Source organism: Vitis vinifera, chromosome 3 (genome assembly GCF_030704535.1).
Source record: "Vitis vinifera cultivar Pinot Noir 40024 chromosome 3, ASM3070453v1".
NCBI lineage: Eukaryota > Viridiplantae > Streptophyta > Magnoliopsida > Vitales > Vitaceae > Vitis > Vitis vinifera.
The window spans coordinates 5,397,665-5,417,150 of record NC_081807.1 but is presented as its reverse complement, the minus strand read 5'-3'; the positions used below and the strand labels follow the sequence as shown (position 1 = coordinate 5,417,150).

General features: G+C 36.3%; 3 protein-coding genes and 1 non-coding gene across 4 annotated transcripts; 3 read left to right on the top strand and 1 right to left on the bottom strand.

Moving 5' to 3' along the window:
• Positions 1 to 65: 65 nt before the first annotated feature.
• LOC100265781 (protein CYPRO4) lies at positions 66 to 3,587 on the top strand. The gene is made up of 2 exons (XM_002282124.5): positions 66 to 1,854; positions 3,052 to 3,587. The coding sequence occupies exons 1-2, from the start codon at positions 232 to 234 to the stop codon at positions 3,331 to 3,333; spliced, it is 1,905 nt and encodes a 634-aa protein (XP_002282160.2). The 5' UTR covers positions 66 to 231; the 3' UTR covers positions 3,334 to 3,587.
• A 748-nt stretch (positions 3,588 to 4,335) lies between these two features.
• On the bottom strand, positions 4,336 to 13,580 carry LOC100262310 (uncharacterized). The gene is made up of 6 exons (XM_002285111.5): positions 13,418 to 13,580; positions 5,692 to 5,758; positions 5,434 to 5,556; positions 5,245 to 5,328; positions 5,050 to 5,136; positions 4,336 to 4,959 (listed from the first exon to the last, which is right to left on the bottom strand). The coding sequence occupies exons 1-6, from the start codon at positions 13,483 to 13,485 to the stop codon at positions 4,873 to 4,875; spliced, it is 516 nt and encodes a 171-aa protein (XP_002285147.1). The 5' UTR covers positions 13,486 to 13,580; the 3' UTR covers positions 4,336 to 4,872.
• A 97-nt stretch (positions 13,581 to 13,677) lies between these two features.
• On the top strand, positions 13,678 to 13,750 carry TRNAR-CCU (transfer RNA arginine (anticodon CCU)). Its single transcript has one exon. It is a non-coding gene; the product is annotated as a tRNA-Arg (tRNA).
• A 115-nt stretch (positions 13,751 to 13,865) lies between these two features.
• LOC100248596 (probable LRR receptor-like serine/threonine-protein kinase At1g67720) lies at positions 13,866 to 18,023 on the top strand. The gene is made up of 9 exons (XM_002282105.5): positions 13,866 to 14,042; positions 14,216 to 14,756; positions 16,059 to 16,522; positions 16,617 to 16,752; positions 17,003 to 17,074; positions 17,168 to 17,236; positions 17,327 to 17,398; positions 17,496 to 17,567; positions 17,718 to 18,023. The coding sequence occupies exons 1-9, from the start codon at positions 13,970 to 13,972 to the stop codon at positions 17,752 to 17,754; spliced, it is 1,536 nt and encodes a 511-aa protein (XP_002282141.2). The 5' UTR covers positions 13,866 to 13,969; the 3' UTR covers positions 17,755 to 18,023.
• The last annotated feature ends 1,463 nt before the right edge of the window (positions 18,024 to 19,486 follow it).

Genomic DNA, 19,486 nt, shown 5'->3' with positions numbered 1-19,486 from the left:
TTGGTCCAAACCTTTAGGCCCGTCATCAGACCACACCGAACGTACACGCATCGACTAATTACTTGGACACGAAGCAAATCGCGGCGTGTGATGAACACCAACCGGCATAGCCGGTGACTGCACCGTCTATATATAAAACCCTAACTAACTAACCGTATTTTCAGAATTCAGATCACGAAGCTCTGAAAATAATATTTGAAATTTGGCTCTTCATTTCTATCGAACCCAACCATGGGAGGATCACACAGTCGCGAAGGTCTCGACCTTTCTGATTCATCAGATGACGAAGTAGAAGAAGAAGAGGAGGAGCAATACGACGACGTTTCCGACCACCCTACTTCTTCTTCAGGTACTCAACGCAAAACCCTAACCCCGACCTCTATCTCAGCTTCTCTTGATGAGGTTGATGCGAAGCTCAAGGATCTCAAGCTCAAGTACCCTTCTCAGAGCCCTGATTTGCCCAATGCTGTCAAGCTCTACCTTCACATCGGTGGCAACGCCCCCAAAGCGAAATGGATTGTTTCCGAGAAAATTGCCTTCTATTCCCTCGTGAAGACGTGTAAAATGGACGGTGGTGATGAGGATGAGGATGACGGTGAGGGTGGTGGTGGCAGTGGGAGTGAGTTGTTCTGGGTGTTGAAGGTGGGGTCGAAGATTCGAGCTAGGGTTTCCACGGAGATGCAAATTAAGATGTTTGGGGAGCAGAGGAGGGTTGATTTTGTGTGCAAAGGCGTGTGGGCGATGAAGTTTTTCAGGGATGGTGACTATCGGAGTTTTGTGACTCGGTTTCAGGATTGCTTGTTTGAGAATGTGTATGGGGTGAAGGCGACGGAGGAGAATAAAGTAAAGGTTTATGGAAAAGACTTTATCGGGTGGTTGAAGCCGGAGGTGGCTGACGATTCCATGTGGGAGGATGCCGAGGAGGGGCCGTGGAAAAGCCCTCAGGCGAGATCGACCAATGATTTGATGGAGGAGTTTGAGGAGGCAGCCACAAATGGAGGAATCCAAAGCTTGGCGTTGGGGGCATTGGATAATAGTTTCTTGGTGGGTGATTCAGGTGTTCAGGTTGTTAAGAATTTTAGCCATGGGATTCATGGAAAGGGGGTTCATGTCAAATTTGATAATGGGGGGTATAAGGGAGGTGCAACCCCAAAGAAGGGGCTTTTGATGAAGGCGGAGACAAACATGCTTCTTATGAGCCCATTGAAGGATGGGAAGCCTCATGCAACAGGGCTTCACCAGCTTGATATTGAGACGGGGAAGATTGTGACCGAATGGAAGTTTGAGAAGGATGGGACAGATATTACCATGAGGGATGTTACAAATGATGCTAAGGGTTCACAATTGGATCCTTCGCAATCAACCTTTTTGGGATTGGATGATAATAGATTGTGCCAATGGGATATGCGGGAGAAGAGAGGGATGGTGCAGAATATCACCACTGCTAGTTCACCTGTATTGCACTGGACACAAGGGCATCAATTCTCTAGAGGGACAAATTTTCAGTGCTTTGCTACTACTGGAGATGGTTCAATTGTTGTTGGGTCACTGGATGGGAAGATAAGGTTGTATTCGAGGACCTCTATGAGACAGGCTAAGACTGCATTCCCGGGGCTTGGCTCACCTATTACTCATGTTGATGTTACATATGATGGGAAATGGATATTGGGTACAGCAGACACTTTTTTGATCCTTATCTGCACTTCGTTCACTGACAAGGATGGGAAGACAAAGACTGGATTCAGTGGTCGTATGGGAAATAAGATCCCAGCTCCCAGACTGTTGAAGCTGACTCCTGTTGATTCACATATGGCTGGGGTGGATAATAAATTTCACGGTGGCCAATTTTCATGGGTAAGTTGATTCATGTCTTCCATATTTCATGCTATGTCTTGCTTGATCCATACATTTCTATCTTGGTCATTTAAATTTGGCTGATAAGAGCTTACATGATATTTTGTTAGTTTGTTGCAGGTTATTCATTGTCACTTTTGTTGTTGGCAATCCTGTTCAATTTCAGCTTTTCTTTTCACACTCTTTGTGCATATTATCAGAATCACATTTCTTGTTAATAGCATAACTAAAAAGGAAAAATCATGTCCTTTGCTAGTGTTTTTCGGGTTCTTCAACCTGTCTTTTTTTATAGGTTTCAACCTGAATATTTTGAAATCACGCCTTTTTCCCCATTTGAAGACTGGATATTTTAGAATATTGCTAGACTTGTTCCTTTGGATGCAGTTGTCAGTTTGAACCTGTTGAACCCCTCTCAATCTAACTGATTTGGAAAGTTTGGAAGACTGAGGTGAATAGTTTCTCACTAAATAAAAAATGATTGGGCTAATTGATTTAGGTTAATTTGTGATTGGAGGCAATTTTATAGGGAAATTTGCTTCACTTATATGCCAGAATGGTTTTTTTAGATATTTGATCTAAACTGATTTAGAAAATTTGGAAGACTGAAATGAATAGTTTCTCACCAAATAAAAATGATTGAGCTAATTGGTTTTTAGGTTAATTTGTGATTGGAGGCAGCTTTAAGGGAGATTTACTTTACAAGGATGCGAGAATGTGGTTTTTATTGGATATCAATGTCACATTGGTTTTTGTTTGGATTATGTGGTTGCATATACTGGAGATGAAAGTACGCTATTCTACATTCTAATGCTAGATTTGAGGAAGCATTTGTGGAGATACTTTGTTATTCTTCTGAAATAATTTGTTTTTCACTTTTGGGGTTGTTGGGGCTGGGGGGTGGGGGGGGGGAGGGGGGGGAGGAGGGTAGGGGAGAAGAAAAATAGCTCAGGTGGGTGCATGCAACTTGAATACTTCTTTTGCCACCTTCAAACATGGATTCTTATAAAAGAGCAAGTGATGCCTTTTTTTTCAATTAACAAAACACCATGGATCTTTTAGAATTTCTTTAAACTTCGAATACACTCCATGTTTCTCATTTCAGTTCCAGTCGTCAAAGATAAACTATTGGACTACTCGTCAAAAAAAAAAAAAGCAATTGGACTGATGGATGTGTTGCATTTTATATTGTATTTCCAGGTGACTGAGAATGGGAAACAAGAGCGGCATCTAGTTGCAACAGTGGGCAAGTTCAGCGTGATATGGAACTTCCAGCAGGTGAAAAACAGTAGTCATGAGTGCTACCAGAATCAGCAAGGGCTCAAGAGCTGTTATTGTTACAAGATTGTACTGAAGGATGAATCCATTGTCGAGAGTCGATTCATGCACGACAAGTTTGCAGTTAGTGACTCACCGGAAGCTCCACTGGTGGTGGCAACCCCATTGAAAGTCAGCTCTTTCAGCATTTCTAATAAGCGATGACATCTCTAAACTGTCTTTCTTTAGGTGGTGTTGCCGTCTTGAAGGGAGTATGAAGAATGGATCCTACTGCCATGGGGTCCTTTCTTTATTTGTATTTGATTTTTTTTTTCTTTTTTTCTTTTTTTTTTTGGGTGGGGGGGTTGGTTTGGAATTGGCTTCTGCGTGTATCTACTTTGGACACGGAGAACATGTTTTTCATGGTGTAAAGGTTTTCCCTTCTATGATAAGTTTGCGTAGCTGCAAAAAGTTTCACATTTTTATGGGTGCTGTCTGATTGAGAAATTAATGGCACCTTTACTATCCCTTTCCAGAAATGGAATAAAATAATAATAATGAATTTCATTAAAGAATTTACAAAATTATTAGGAAATTAGTTGTTTTGAATTATTTACTAATTGTGAAGGAAAATAAAATAAAATGAATAATACTCTTGAACAATAAATAATTAAATTTATGATTATGGAGAATAAAGACATTGGAATAAAAACCCATTTCTTAAAACTTATTAATATAATCTTTTTGAGCTTTATTTGAATAAATAAATTTTGAATTAATTTTTTTTTCTACTTTATTATACACAAGTAATCTAAAGTAAAATTAAAGTTATTTAATTTATTTTTATTAAAAAATTATTGGAGTCAGAAAATTCAAGCAGAGCATACCTTACTAATTCAGAAAATATTACATTTATTTGAAAATAACCTGCAAGAGAAGAAATTGCACATTGAAACAAACTTATACCAATAAATTATTCTCCTATTTAAAAAACCTTAAATTTTCAATTAAAAAATACTTGGATGGTGGAAGAAGCATTTTTATTGACATAATGTTGGCAATTAAATTGCATAACACAACCTTAAATTAAACAATATTTGCATAATACAAAGTAAAGCAATAGGCTCCAAAGAAAAGGAATGAATTTCCTCACCAATAAATAAATGAGACCCACACTCATTCCATGTGTGAAGCCAAATCTTGGAATCCCAAAGAACACACTTGAGATCCAAGAGAGAAATCACTCCATTTCCTTTCATTTCCAACTTCCAAGGAACAAAGCAAACATGGCATCATGCACATTTAATGGCGTGTCCACATTAAATGTGTCGAATTCAGAAATTAGCAGTCTAATTAACATGGTAGGACTAAGCCCTTTCTGGATAATGCTTCCCATCCTGGCAAATATCTTGGGAGCTCTTATAGCTCCACACTCTGTTAAGAACTTCCTTGCTGATCAAAACTTTGAGCCAAACAGGGAGCAATTTATAAGTAAAATAGCAAATCGACACCGGTATTTCCATAGCAGCATATAGCCGAATACCTTCTTCAAAGTTTGGCATGATCCTCATATGGAGGACTGCAGATAATAGATCTGGTTTTTGCTGTAATAAAGATGTTTAAGTCATTCATTTGTAACGTTACAAACACCGTGTTGCATCGAGTTGCAGATTGAAATCCTAGAATATCATCCTCTGAGAAGGAAAACAATGGCGGATGACAAGAGATGGACATGGGGAAAACAAGAAAAGTAACTCTTGCTTCTCACAAAGCATCACGTGAAGCGATCCGGCATGTAATAGCATCTGCAAGTGAGGATATTCCTAGTTCCGGGCCAGTAATTTTGTAGTGCTGAGGATTAAACCATTGAGCATCAGAAGCTAAAACCAGCATACTATGGACAAAAATCAATAGCGAACCTAAATTGTTCAATTCACAAACCTTGTGTATCTGGGCTTGGTCTGCCCTTCCTTCCATCTCCTCCAAGTCAATTTCCTTTCCATGGATAAGTTTGTCTATGTCTTTCATCTAAGTAAAACACAAAAACACGGCTACTGTAATTGTTTTCTACCATTGGTTAACCGTAGCATCACAAAGCAAGTCAACACTATATCATTCATGATATAATAATCTCACCTCATCAAGAGAAGTGTTGAACCGAGCAACAAGGACATATGTTGAGCGGTCAGAGATACCACATCTTTTAAGGGATTCTGTAATCTAGTAAGAATTGAATGCTATAAGTTATAATGAAATTGGGGGAAAAGAAAAAAAATCAAGCAATGAACCACAGTACTTAAAAATAAAATGGCAGGAGATGATTACATGCTTAGATCCTGAGTAATTGTAAACAAGCTCAGAATGAAGAGTGCGTGTGGTCAGTGACTCCCGTGATTTGGCTAGAAGTGTTTTATGAGCAGCTGCTAGAACAGGGAAAACATCTGGAATCTGCCTCAGTTATTGATGGAAGCAATGTTAAGACCCAGAAATAATGAGACAACACTGTGTATGTGTGCTTGCTACACATGAGTGTGCACATATAATCAGTGTGAGAGAGACATAGAGAATGGTTAAAGTTTTTACTAGTGATGCATTAAGAAATGCAACTTCTGGCTCCAGTGTTCCAGCTTGCATAGAATCCAGGAGTTCCCTGCAGCACAATAAGTTTATCCCAGGCTTTAGACACCCAATAAAAAAATATCATGTGCAATGCACCACATGTACACAGAATCTATACAAAGTGCACCAAAAATTCGCTTATTTTTTTATGTTTTGGAATTTGGACCACCTTGTATGAAAAGAAAGCTCATATAAAAAAGGAACATGCCAAACACAAACCATTCCTCAATCCCTGAAACCCACATTCCCCTGCCCCCAACAACAACAAAGGAAAACAAAATTAAAGAACAATAAAAAATAAAAAAATAAAACTAGAAAATAGTTGCCTTATCCAAGAAAGCCATACAAGAAAATATTCTTGCCATGAGATGTGGAATTTGTTTTGCTAAAAAGGGAGAGCAGGCAGTACTATGAGTCAAACATCCAGCTTATCACACGAAATGCTCATTCTGATGCAGAAGCCCAATCCAATGAACTTAAATAAGAGCTCAATAGCGTAAAGAAATGAACATAGAATAGATAATCATCTGATTTGAAGATTTTTTTTTCCTTTAAAATGATCTATAAATTTTCTCTACCATAAAAGAAAAACAAAAAAAACAAAACAAAACCCAACTTTAATAAGAGCTCAATAGTGTAAAGAAATGCACATAGAATAGATAATCATCTGATTTGCAGATTTTTTTTTTTCCTTTAAAATGATCTATAAATTTTCTCTACCATAAAAGAAAAACAAAAAACAAAAAACAAAACGCAACTCAGCAAAACTGAAAGGCTAAAGCCACTTAATCAAATTATATTATGTTTCTAGCTTGTCTCCTACATGGGTTGCATGTAAAATGATGGACCCCAATCTATGAGATAAAGACAAGATTCTATGTTGAATGACTGTATTAAGGTTCATCTATAAAAGATTACCAAAGAATCTAAATAAAACATATTTTATTGATCTTCATAATAGTATATGTATATTTCTGGTTCATGGCAAGAGCAACAAATAAGACCTTCACTTAGGCACATGTCAAGGATTCAAGATGCACTGAGAGTCTAGCCGCTGGGTAAAGGCAATAGGAGGAGTGAACCCCCTCCCATCTCACTGGTAGGGATGATGGATGCTGGTTTGGCCACAGCTAAGTAGAGGATCCCCTCTGGGGCTCAGATCAGAGGGGATCAACAAAAAAATATTTTATTCTTTTTCACCATACATGAAAAAACATAAAATTTCATTATCTGTAAGACAGTGAGTAACAAAACCTTTACCCTCAACCTGAAATGAGCAATCCACCTTGACCCAAGCAACTAATTATACTCACAAAAAAAAAATATTTTTTTAGACATTTCCAATTATATTCTAGATTTTCCAAAAGTCTAATCTGACTTTCAACCTAATCAATACAAGATATTCAACCAACTTAAATATTTGAATTTTTGAAAAGTCAGCCACACTTCAGCATCCAAGTTCATCTTGAATTGGAAACGAGAGTTTTTCACTTACTAGACAAAAAACAAGTGGATGGACAACCTAATGTCTGCACTCTAAATGAACCATGTAAAAAAGGCCTATGAAAACTTAGGTTCCACCAAAACACATAACATTTGGTTACAAATGAAGACTAATTCATTCACCTTTTCATCTCCCAAAAAAACCCACCAAACATCAACAGGCACTCTACATCATTTAAAAATAAATAAAAATTCATAGTTGCTAAAAGCCTAGGATTATACTTGTTCTGGTTATCCACCAAAAGAGTGACCAACTACACAAGCAAAACGCTCTGCAATTCACACAAAATTTCATGCATTACCAAGGGTAGGAGATGAGAACAAGTATAACCCATCAGGTCTTCTTTACACCATATGAAAACTCCATAATAGCAACTAGCAAAAATTTCCTTCCATGGACTTACAAAATTCCAGACCCATGCTCTCAAAATTTGCAAACTGTGCTAGGTTACAAATTTTGGGATGAGGGTAGTTTTACAAAGTAACAGCTTTTACTAAATGCACCACCATCCATCAATTCAGGTTTTTAGTATATATATCCTTAAGTAGGAAGAGCAAAACAATCCCTCACTCATAAGAAAACAACTTCCCACCCCATCAAAAACAATAATAGGAGGAAAATAAATTTCCTAAAATGAGTACCAATCACAAATGCAAACATTTGCATAAACATTCAGGCCACAGCAACTTTTCAGTGCATTCTGAACCATCATCCTTTCTATGGTATAGAACTGAACAATTTCGAAAGCAATGGGTCAACTACTTGGTTCTGATAAAGTGCAAACAGTTTTCTCATTTCTAATGCTTCCTTTGGTTGCTAGGAAAATAAATTTGAAACTTTCCCTAACAAAATCCTCTGCCAAACCAATCCTGACAACACTACTCTGTCAAACTCCAGTTGAGTTTTCTTTTCCTTCTTTTCAATCAAACAAGGAAAAGAGAAAAGGAAAGCAAAAAAGAACACACACAAGGCCAAAAAAATTTCCTCTTCCCTTTTCCTCCATTTTCCTAGATGCCAAAAGAGGTAGTAGAACAAAATGAATAAATATTTAGAGAGAGAAAGAGAGTACTTGGAATTAGAGACGTTGGTGAAGAGACAAGACAGAGAGAGTGCCCATTGATTTTGAACACCTTAATGGCTGCTACTTGATTTTTCCCGTTTCCACTGAAAGTCAGGGCTTTTGGCAATTTGAAATGAGAAGAAATGTAATTTTTCTATAATAATGAGGGTAGTTTAGACTTCTAAGGCGGCCAGCTGAATTTGATATTCTTACTTTAAATAAAATTATGCATAATTTATCATCAAGTGCCTGTAGCTCAGTGGATAGAGCGTCTGTTTCCTAAGCAGAAAGTCATAGGTTCAACCCCTATTTAGCGCGCAATAATCCTATTTTTAATTTTCTTATAAATAATAATCCAATCTTATTTTTCCTTAACTTTATATTTTCCATCAAGCGCTTGTAGCTCAGTGGATAGAGCGTCTGTTTCCTAAGCAGAAAGTCATAGATTCGACCCCTACCTGGTGCGCAATAATCATATTTTTAATTTTCTTATAAATAATAATCCAGTCTTCCTTTTCCTTAATTCTACATTTTTTTTAAAAATACTTTTTAACTTTATATTTTTCATCAAGCATCTATAGCTTAGTGGATATAGAGAAGAAGAAGGAAAGAAAAGCAAAAAACACAAGGCAGTGACTCAGTCAGAGGCCCCTAGTGTGTTAACCTTATGAGACCCAAATCCAAGCATTCCTCTCTCCACAAAAAAAAAAAAAAAACCCTCTCTACGCCCTTCTACCATCTCTCTGTCTTCTTCCTATGTCTTGTTACCATCCCTCCATGCCCTCCCTGCACCCAGAGGTAATCAATTATACCCCACCATATAGCACCCACATTAAAATATAATCCTACAATTTTCCAAATCTCTTTGCATTCCCTTCTTTGAATAGATTTATAGTATTTTCTCCTGATCTTAGATTACATGTTACCATGTTGGATTCTGTTTTTTTATGAATGAATGCAGGGTGTAAATGTTCTAATTTAAGAAAACCTTTGTGTTATTTGGTAGGTGTCCTTCTAAACTGTGGTCCAACCAATGAGATAGTCACAACCAACCTGAAATTTATTACCGATGAAGGCTTCATTTCTGTTGGCAACACATCAACCCTCAACACACCAGATTTGTTATCAATACTGTCTACATTGAGGTATTTTTCCAGACAAGTCAGTAAAGAAGTACAGTTACATGATTCCGGTGATTAAAGGAGGGAAGTATCTAATAAGAACTGCCTACTATTATGGAGGTTTTGGAAGGAATGAGCCACTGGTTTTTGAGCAGAACATTGATGGAACCAAGTGGGGCATTGTTAACATGACTGAGGATTATGCAAAGGGGCTCACCTCATACTATGAGATTGTTGCGACTGCCATGAGGAAGATGCTCAGCATCTGTCTTGCCAGGAATGGGAAGACGGTTTCAAATCCATTTATTACAGCTCTTGAGCTGGAGAATATGGAGGCTTTTGTGTATAGTTCCACTGATTTTACACAGTATGCGCTTAACATTGTTGCTAGACACAATTTTGGCACCAATGACAATAACATTAGGTAAGTACACTTTCCATGCATAACTTCTCTAAGCACTACTCATTTAAGTGATCATCACCAGAACAAAAAGAACAAGTAATGACCTCAATCCCATTCAATATCTCAATGATTAACACTGGCAATCTAAGAAAATGAAAGGAAAATTAAGATATGTGCAGGCACAGCATGTTGTACCCCTTATAAGGCAGAGGAATATAAAACCAAGTTTTATATGTAGACTGAACCTTGAGGAGTTTCTTATAGTGAATATATGAAGATGATCCATACAACCGATTCTGGGAACCATTCATGGATAATAATCCTATAGTTGAGAGCCCTTCTAATATAACACCATCGGATTTCTGGAACATGCCACCACTAAAGGCATTTTAAGGCAACAATCACAACAAGCAAAGGAAAGGCACTTCAAGTCCAGTGGCCTACTGTGCCTCTTCCCAGTAACAACTACTATATTTCACTCTACTTCCAAGATAATAGGACACCAACCCAACCCAACCCCCCAACCACCCCTTTTTTTTAAATGGTGAAAAGCAATGTATTAAAACAAAGCACTCCAAAGTACACACAAAGTATACATAGGATGCTTAAGAGCGCCTCAAAAAAGAAAAAGGGGCCCAATGAAAAACAGCACCCGCTCAAACCGAGAGCCCAACCAATTCACAAAATCAACAATGGAAGAAGGGCTGGAAACTAAATATACCTTAACTCACGCCCAAAGGTTACAAAGAAAAGAAAGTTTAAGCCCTTGAACCGAATGCCCCTCATTTTCAAATGTCTTACTGTTTCTTTCCTTCCAAACTGTCCAGAAAAGGCATATAGGAGTAGCTCGCCGCACTTTTTTTTCCCTCTTCTTACCCACGAAAGACTTGTGCCAACCTAACAACATCTGTCTAACCGCTAATGGAAGCACCCACGACATCCCAAACAAAGAAAACAACAAGTGCCAGAGAATCCTTGCCCAGCCCATTTAGTTGGAGGGTTTTCAGTGTTTCTGTTAATGGCAAGAACTTTTTCACTAATCTGAATGTTACAACCGATGGTGAGATGGTTTATGGGGCCTCTCTCTGGGCTGACTGAGATTGTCATGACTCCCGGAGCTGACATACCCATTGGGCCTGTGATCAATGCTGGGGAGGTCTTTCAAATGTTGCCACTTGATGAAAGGACTCTCACTAGAGATGATAGCCACTCTCTCCATTTCTTTTACTCATACACACTCATTAGAATTGTTCTTTTCCTCAATTAGCTATATAGAAACTAAGTTATAGTTGATTAATATTGTAGGTGTTCATAGATCCTATTTTTTATTTGGGGTGCCACATGTTTGGGGGCTTGAAGGAATCTAACAAACTTCATTATGGCTGGGTTGCTGTCACCAAGCATAGCCAATTTGACTGCACTCACCTATCTGTAAGTAATCTAGTTATGTTGATCACCCTATCCAACTCAATTGGATTGTTACGATGTTTACTCACAAAAACTGTTAGTTGGACTTTACAGTTGGCTGGGGGGGCGGCCACAAACCCTCAGGTCCTACCCCAGAAATGAGCACATTGAATGAGCTACGAAAAATGTTAAGTCCCCAAAAATTAGCAAAACTGAATGGCTAAAGCCACTTAATCAAATATGTTATCTTTCTAGTCGTGCAACAATAAAGGGAAAAAAAATTCTATGTTGAATTACTATATTAAGGTTCATCTATAAAAGATTACCAAAGAATCTAAATGAAATATATTTTATGGATCTTCAATATACACATATATTTCTGGCTCATGGCAAGAGAAATAAATAAGAACTTCACTTAGGCACATGCCAAGATACATCAGAAGCTATACATGAACAAAGTCAACAAACATAAAATTTCATTATCTGTAAAACAGGGAGTAACAAAACCTTTACCCTCAAGTTGAAATGAAATATCCACCTTCTAAACAACTAATTAGACTCACAAAAAAACATTGTTTAGACAATTCCAATTATTTATTTTATAAAAGTTTAATCCAACTTTCAACCTAATAAATATGAGATACTCTACCACCTTAAATATTTGAATTTCTGAAATGTCAGCCAAACTTCAGCATCCAAGTTCAACTATAATTGGAGATAGGAAACCCTGCTTGAATCCAGATTATGATATGACTATAGCAACTTCATGCACATACCAACCAAGATATGAAAAAACCAGGAAAATAAAAAGGTTGGAGAACAGCCCAAATACATAATGCAAAGTCAGATTTAATGAAGAAGGATAAAAGCATAAAGGAATCTCAAAATCACAGGCCATGCCACAAAACACATTGATGAAGCATACTTCAACTCTATCGTACAAGGATCTAAATCATCAAAAGCCAGATAAAAAGGGTTACCCAAAGGATGACAAGAATAAAGCATATATTGATTGTCACAACAAAAATTAACAAGGGAAGTCCTAGTGGATATCAGAATTCACATCTCCTCCGAGGATGAAGGTGAAATTTCCACAAAAATAAGCTTCTGAGACAAATCTAGGCACAAATAATGATAAAGCAAAACCACTCATTTTTATCATCATTCTCATGAAAAGGTCATAAAGAATTTTACTTCCTCAGATCAAACAAAGTTATAAAACTCTCTTTTCATCTAATCAACAATGCCATATATCCAACCTCTCTCCTCCTCAAAATTCCTTCCTGCTAAGTGCCACATTTTTAGTTGAAGAATCAGAATTAAGTGCCATGTTATTTCAGCATCCTTCTTTGAATACTCTCAACTACTACAATCAAAGTCCCAAATTACTATTTTTCTTAACAAACAAGTCCCAAAAAACTTCTGAATTTTTTTTTTTTTTTGTAGTAATTCTAACTAAATGAATCTTAGAAACTAAAATACATCTAAACAAAAGAGTTTTCCACTCACCAGACAAAGAACAAGCAGATGGACAACCCAATGTCTATACTCTAAATGAATCGTGTAAAAAATGCTATGAGAACTTACGTTCCACTAAAACACATAGGTTATGTTAGGTTTCCGGAAGGTACTAAGCAAAAAAAATGCTAACAAAAATGATTTTTCCAGAACTAAACATAGCCCTTGTTTAGTTTTATTCTAAAGAAACATCCTCAGGATGTTCAATCATCATCATCATCATCATCACCATCAAGGACGACATATATGCATCACAAGTTCCCATGATCCTTTCTATGGCATAAAACTGAATAATTTCCACAGTGACGGGTCAACTACTTGGTTCTAATAAAGTAGAAACAGTTTTCATTTCTAATGTTTCGTTGGATTGCTAGGAAAATAAATTTAAAAATTTTCCTAAAAAAACCATACTCAACCAATCCTGACAACACTAGTCCGTCAACTCCAGTTGAGTTTTCTTTTCATTCTTTCCAATAAAATAGGGAAAAAAAAAAAAGGTAAGCAAATAAAACACACAAGACCAAAAAATCTCCTCTTTCCTTGTCCTCCCTTTTCTAGGAAGCCAAACGGAGCGTAGTACAACAAAAGGAAAGAACATTTATCATCCCTTTTCTAGGAAACCAAACCGAGTGGAGTACAACAAAAGGAAGAAATATTTAGAGAGAGAAAGAGAGTACTTGGAGTTCGAGACGTCAGTGAAGAGGGCGAGACAGAGAGAGTGCCCATTGATTTCGAACACCTTCATGGCTGCTGCTTAATTTCTCCCGTTTCCACTGGAAGTTAGGGCTTTCGGCAATGGGAGATGAGGAGATTCCAGGAAGTCAGGGTTTTCAAAGAGATGAGGGAAAAACGTAATTTTTGTATATTAATAAGGGTAGTTTGGACTTTTAAAGATTAACTGACTTTGTTACTCTTAGATTAAATGAAATTACAGCAAGCGCCTGTAGCTCAGTGGATAGAGCGTCTGTTTCCTAAGCAGAAAGTCGTAGGTTCGACCCCTACCTGGCGCGTTTAAATTTTTGCTTTTTCCTTTTTTTGTTAAAAAAAAAAAAAAAAAAAAAAAAAAAACCAAAGAAGGAGGAGATGGCAGAAAAGGCTGACTCGGTCAGAGGCCTAGTGTGTCAACCCCATACACAGGCCAAACACATTCCCAAAAATTCCTCTCTCGCCACAAAAAAAAAAAAAAAAAAATCCTTCCCTTTCTATGCCTTGCTGCCATCTCTCCCACCATGTCTCTCTCCATCTTCCTCCTATCTCTTGTAACCATCCCTCTCTCCCTCCATGCCATCCCTGCACCCAGAGGTAATAAGTTATACCCACCATATATATATATATAACACCCACATTAAGATATAATCCTACAATTGTCCAATATCTCCTTGCATTCTCTTCTTTGAACAGATTTACAGTACTGATCTCCTGATTACCATCTTGGATTCAGTTTTTTTCTGACTGGCCTTGGTGTTTTTTGGTAGGTGTCCTTTTAAACTGTGGCTCAACCAAAGATATAGTCACAACGAACCTGAAATTTATTACCGATGAAGGCTTCATTTCCGTTGGCAACTCATCAACCCTTAAAACACCAGATTTGTTTCCAATACTGTCTACATTGAGGTATTTTCCGGACAAGTCGGCTAAGAAGTACTGCTACGTGATTCCGGTGATCAAAGGAGGGAAGTATCTGATAAGAACTACCTACTATTATGGAGGGTTTGATGGAGGGAATGAGCCACCGGTTTTTGAGCAGATCATTGATGGAACCAAGTGGGGCATTGTCAACACGACCGAGGATTATGCAAAGGGGCTCACCTCATACTACGAGATTGTCGTGGCTGCCATGGGGAAGACGCTCAGCGTTTGCCTTGCCAGGAATGGGAAGACGGTTTCGAGTCCATTTATTACAGCTCTGGAGCTGGAGAATATGGAGGCCTCTGTGTATAATTCCACTGATTTTACCAAGTATGCGCTGAACGTTGTTGCTAGACACAGTTTTGGCTCCAACGATGATATCGTTTGGTAAGTGCACGTACACTTCTCATGGATAACTTCACTCTTTACTTCTAAGTATAAAGCCTGTATAAGCGTTGCCAAATATTAAGAATTAACACTTTGCCGTTCAAATTTATTAAATAGCAATACTTTACCCTTTTTTTTTTTTTTTTTAATTTTTTACACTCTAATTCCAACATTGGTTCAAATTTAGGTACAATGAATTTTGAATTGATAGCTTGAAAGTGAAATTTTTCTTAAATGTTTTCGAAATATGGAAGTTATCAATTTAGATTTTTGATTTCAGAGAAATGTTCACACAGTTATTTGAAATGTTCATATGCAACTACAAAGTGTGATAACTTTGAATTTAAAAAGCAAGTATTTTTCTTTATATTTTAGTCTTATTTCTTCATTTAACAAATTGCTTATTGACTTTTAATAAGTTTGTGGGTTAAGTATTGTTTTTAAATAAGTTCGGAGGACAAAGTGTTGAATTTTGCATGAATATATTAAAAGTTAAAATAGTAGAGTGTATTTAACCCTAGTAGTTATCACAAAGGTGCAAATTGTGGGCATTGGCTCAATTCAATGATATTCGAGTAAGTTTGGAGAATCATTTTTAATATTTAGATTAGATTTTAGTCAACTTTCTCCAACTTAAACTCAATTTGGATTGGCCTCAAATTAACTTTTGATCAACCAAATCTAACCCAAACCCGATTGAATATTTTTATATTATCCTATATTATATTCTTCTTTTTATTCTTTTAAGAAAAAATATCAAATTTTTATCTCATTTACTTTTTAAAATTTGGTATAAATACATTGAAATTTTTTAAAAAAATATTATGGATGGATTTTGAATTACAATCTGATCGACTTAAGTCTTACCATACCAACCCAAACTCACCTTCAATTTAAAAAATTGAAATTGAGTTGGATTTGGATTGAACATCTCTGGTTAAAGGTCAAGTTAAGTTATACTCTGATTGCTTCTTAATTTGGATTAGCTATTAGCCTGACTCGATCTGCTAAAGTTGCAGCTTACTTATGGAACTGACTGAATATGGTTGATGTCTGATGACCACAACCATATTGAGGTTTACTAAAAAGGCTAACGGAATGTTTGTGCAGATGTTTAACCCCAGCCATTCAATATCAAAATGTTTAACAGTGGTAATCTGAGAAAATTTTAGATAGAACCTGTGCAGACTCCCTGCTATACTAATGGTGAGATCATGGGGGGATTAAGATATGTGTGTGTGTGTATAGGTAGAATGAAGCTTGAGGGGTTTCTGATAGTGAATATATGAACCGTGAAACTAGCTTTCCAGATGATCCATACAACCGGTTCTGGCAACCATTCATGGATAATAATCCCATTGTTGAGAGCCATTCCAATATAACTTCTTCAGATTTCTGGAACACGCCACCACTAAAGGTGTTTAAGTCAGCAATCACAACAAGCAGAGGAAAAACACTTCAACTCCAGTGGCCTACTGAACCTCTTCCTAGTAGCAAATACTACATTTCACTCTACTTCCAAGATAATCGGACACCAAGCCCATTTAGTTGGAGAGTTTTCAGTGTTTCTGTTAATGGCAAGAACTTTTTCACTAATCTCAATGTTACAACTGATGGTGTGATGGTGTATGGGACACAATGGCCTCTCTCTGGGCTGACTGAGATTGTCATGACTCCTGGGGCTGACATACCCGTTGGGCCTGTGATCAATGCTGGGGAGATCTTTCAGATGCTGCCTCTAGGTGGAAGGACTCTCACTAGGGATGGTAGCCACTCTCTCCATTTCTTTACTCATATACACCACCAGAATTGTATTTTTCTTCCCATAATGATCCTTAATCAATTTGGAGGATTTTACAGTCATGGGAATGGAAGATTTGGCAAGAGGGTTTAACAACCCTCCTTCAGATTGGAGTGGAGATCCATGCCTGCCTCAAAACAACTCATGGACTGGAGTTACATGTACAACAGGAAAACTCGCTCGAGTTGTTACTTTGTGAGTTCATTAAAATTATTGGTACCAGGCTCTTTGACACATTTAACTAAAGCCCGGTGGGCAATCATAACGAAGTTTGCTAATCAATTCTCAGTTTCGGCTGACAGTAGAAATAGTAGTACTGCCATATCTTAAAGAAGGGGCCGGATCAAATTAACTATATAGAAACTAAGTTATAGGTGATAAATATTGTTGGTGATCATGGATCCTCTTTCTGATTTTGGGGTGCTAAATGTTTTGGTGCTTGAAGGAATCTAACAAACTTCGATTTGGCCGGGTCACTATCACCAAGCATAGCCAATTTGACTGGACTTACGCATCTGTAAGTAATCTAGTTATGTTGATCACCCTACCCAACTCAATTGGATTGTTAATTACGATGTTCACTCACAAAATTGTTTGTTGGACTTTGCAGTTGGCTTGGGGGGAACAAACTCTCGGGTCCTATCCCAGAAATGAGCACATTGAATGAGCTACAAACTTTGTAAGTCCCCAACAAATTTTCACTCTACTTCTCAGGTCCTGTACATTTATGACCAACAACATAATCTGTTTCTGTTTTAATCTGACCAAGACATTTGGAGGACAATGGCTTTGAAGGATCGTTCCCTCGATCATTAGACCAGGTTACAAGCCTTCAAGAGATGTAAGTTTCCATCATTGAGAACAGGCTACCCAATAGTATTTTCCAGCTTTCCAAACATTAGATTACCCATTGAATGACTTAGTACTTTTGTCAACAGTTACGTTCAAAACAACAATCTAAATGGTACTATTCCAGGGACACTACAAAAGAGACTGGGCATAAACCTCAAGTAAGAATGAAACTCCCACCTTTTCAACAATTTTCAAACAAGAGACATTCAAATGAGTCTCCTATATCTTAATAGGAAGCTTGTCAATATACTCTGCAACTTTGCTAAAATTAAATTTCTGTCTACTGATGATGTTCTTTCCTACTTTAGGGTTACTCCTGGAAATCATCTATCAACGTCGGCATAAAGTAAATGAGGAAAGCTGAGAAAGGAACAGGAGGTTTTCCTATACCAGTTCAAGAGGTAATTGGGAAGCTTTTAGTCCTTAAATGAATCTGGGCAAGTTGGAAAAAAGGATATGAACACTGCCGAAAATGGTGGAAGACATCTACTGAATACCCTTTACTTGTTTGTTTGGATGGCTACATGTTTGTGTTCTGCTTCTCCTATTGTAGGCATTGTTATGCTTAATCAACAAGCTGAGTCCCACACACTGTAATGATCCTATATATATATATATATATATATATATATATATATAAGAATCAGCTCAATTACAGAAAAAAATTCTTTGAGTGATTAAAGAAGGATCATCAAGAGACAGTCTTCAATATTGCATTCCTCTAAACAATAATACTTACGCAGCTTAACTGTTTGACTGTCGCATCTCTCGTTCACATCCAACATATCAAATACAGCAATTAAGTTCCAAAGTTGCAGGCTGTAAGTCTAATAAATAATCTATCAAACTAATGTACGTGAAGCTCACACCTCCCTCGCAAATCACAACTCAATCTGCTCAAACTTTTAGCCAGTGGTGATTTTGATTAAAGTGCTTTTAAGATTAAGTTAGTCATGAATTCTAGAAAGTCTATGTATTAAGAAGATAAAAATATTCAAATGTTAAAAAAATTAAAAACACTTTTCAAAATTATTGTCAATTTCTTAATTTTTAATAGATATAATAACAAGGTAGGTTCGGGATGAATTACTCTCATCCCAACTCAGTCCAATTTATTCAAAATAATTCTTATTCTTGTCATGTTTCATTTAACTCTTTTTTTGAAAATTTTTAATTTTTTTAAAAAAATATATTTTTATATTTTTTAATTACATTAAAATAAATAAATTTTATAAATAATTAAAATATTATAATTTTTTATAACTTATTTTATTGAAGTGTTTTATTATTATTATTATTATTATTATTATTATTATTATTATTATTACAATATTTAGAATAAAAAAATAAAAATTAAATTCAATTACTTTTATATATAATTGAGGCAAGATAAGACAATACTTAAACTTGTCACAAACCCATTATGAGTTTTTAAAAAAAATTCAAACCCACCATTAACTAATTTATTTAAGTTTCAAACTCATCTCATTAGGAGTATGACGAGACAAATGCCCGAAAAAAACCCTCCCATTATCATCCCTAGTTTCTAACATTTTTCAATAGTGATTTTTTTAAGAATCACCAACCAAGTAATTCTCTTACAATTACTTTAAATAATTTTCAAGATTTTTAAAAGTTTATTAAATAACTCATTTTTGCAAAGTAACACTTTCAAACATTAAAAAACACTTATAACTCTTTCAAATTACTTTGGATTAGAATCCATTTTGTAGTGATTTTTGGAAGTCCTTCTAATTTTTTTAAATTTTTATTTTTCAAGTATTTCATCCATAAGGAAATTAGCAAATAAAGCCAGTTCCTATTAACTCTAATGTGAAGGTAAAACGTCAATTACAGAATTAATTTAAACTATTAAGGGAAATTAGCTAATAATGCTATCAATAATAATAATAATAATAATCAGGTGTTGTCCAGCAAGGAAACTTCTTATTCACATTTATAGATACTTATTGAAAATTTTAAAATTTTCCCCTTTTTTATGGTAAAAGTAAAACCAAATATAAAAAACCATTTAGCTATTTTTTTTTCCTTTTTTTAATATTTTTTTGGAAACAAA

Excerpts from the sequence above, each read along its gene's own strand:
- LOC100265781 (XM_002282124.5), top strand. The coding sequence starts at position 232 with ATGGGAGGATCACACAGTCGCGAAGGTCTCGACCTTTCTGATTCATCA. Across the intron at positions 1,855-3,051 it reads ACGGTGGCCAATTTTCATGG|GTGACTGAGAATGGGAAACA; the intron begins GTAAGTTGATTC and ends TTGTATTTCCAG.
- LOC100262310 (XM_002285111.5), bottom strand. The coding sequence starts at position 13,485 with ATGAAGGTGTTCGAAATCAATGGGCACTCTCTCTGTCTCGCCCTCTTC. Across the intron at positions 5,759-13,417 it reads ACTGACGTCTCGAACTCCAA|GGAACTCCTGGATTCTATGC; the intron begins GTACTCTCTTTC and ends ATTGTGCTGCAG. Across the intron at positions 5,557-5,691 it reads CATTTCTTAATGCATCACTA|ATTCCAGATGTTTTCCCTGT; the intron begins GTAAAAACTTTA and ends TAACTGAGGCAG.
- LOC100248596 (XM_002282105.5), top strand. The coding sequence starts at position 13,970 with ATGTCTCTCTCCATCTTCCTCCTATCTCTTGTAACCATCCCTCTCTCC. Across the intron at positions 16,523-16,616 it reads AAGGACTCTCACTAGGGATG|TCATGGGAATGGAAGATTTG; the intron begins GTAGCCACTCTC and ends AGGATTTTACAG. Across the intron at positions 17,237-17,326 it reads TTGAATGAGCTACAAACTTT|ACATTTGGAGGACAATGGCT; the intron begins GTAAGTCCCCAA and ends AATCTGACCAAG.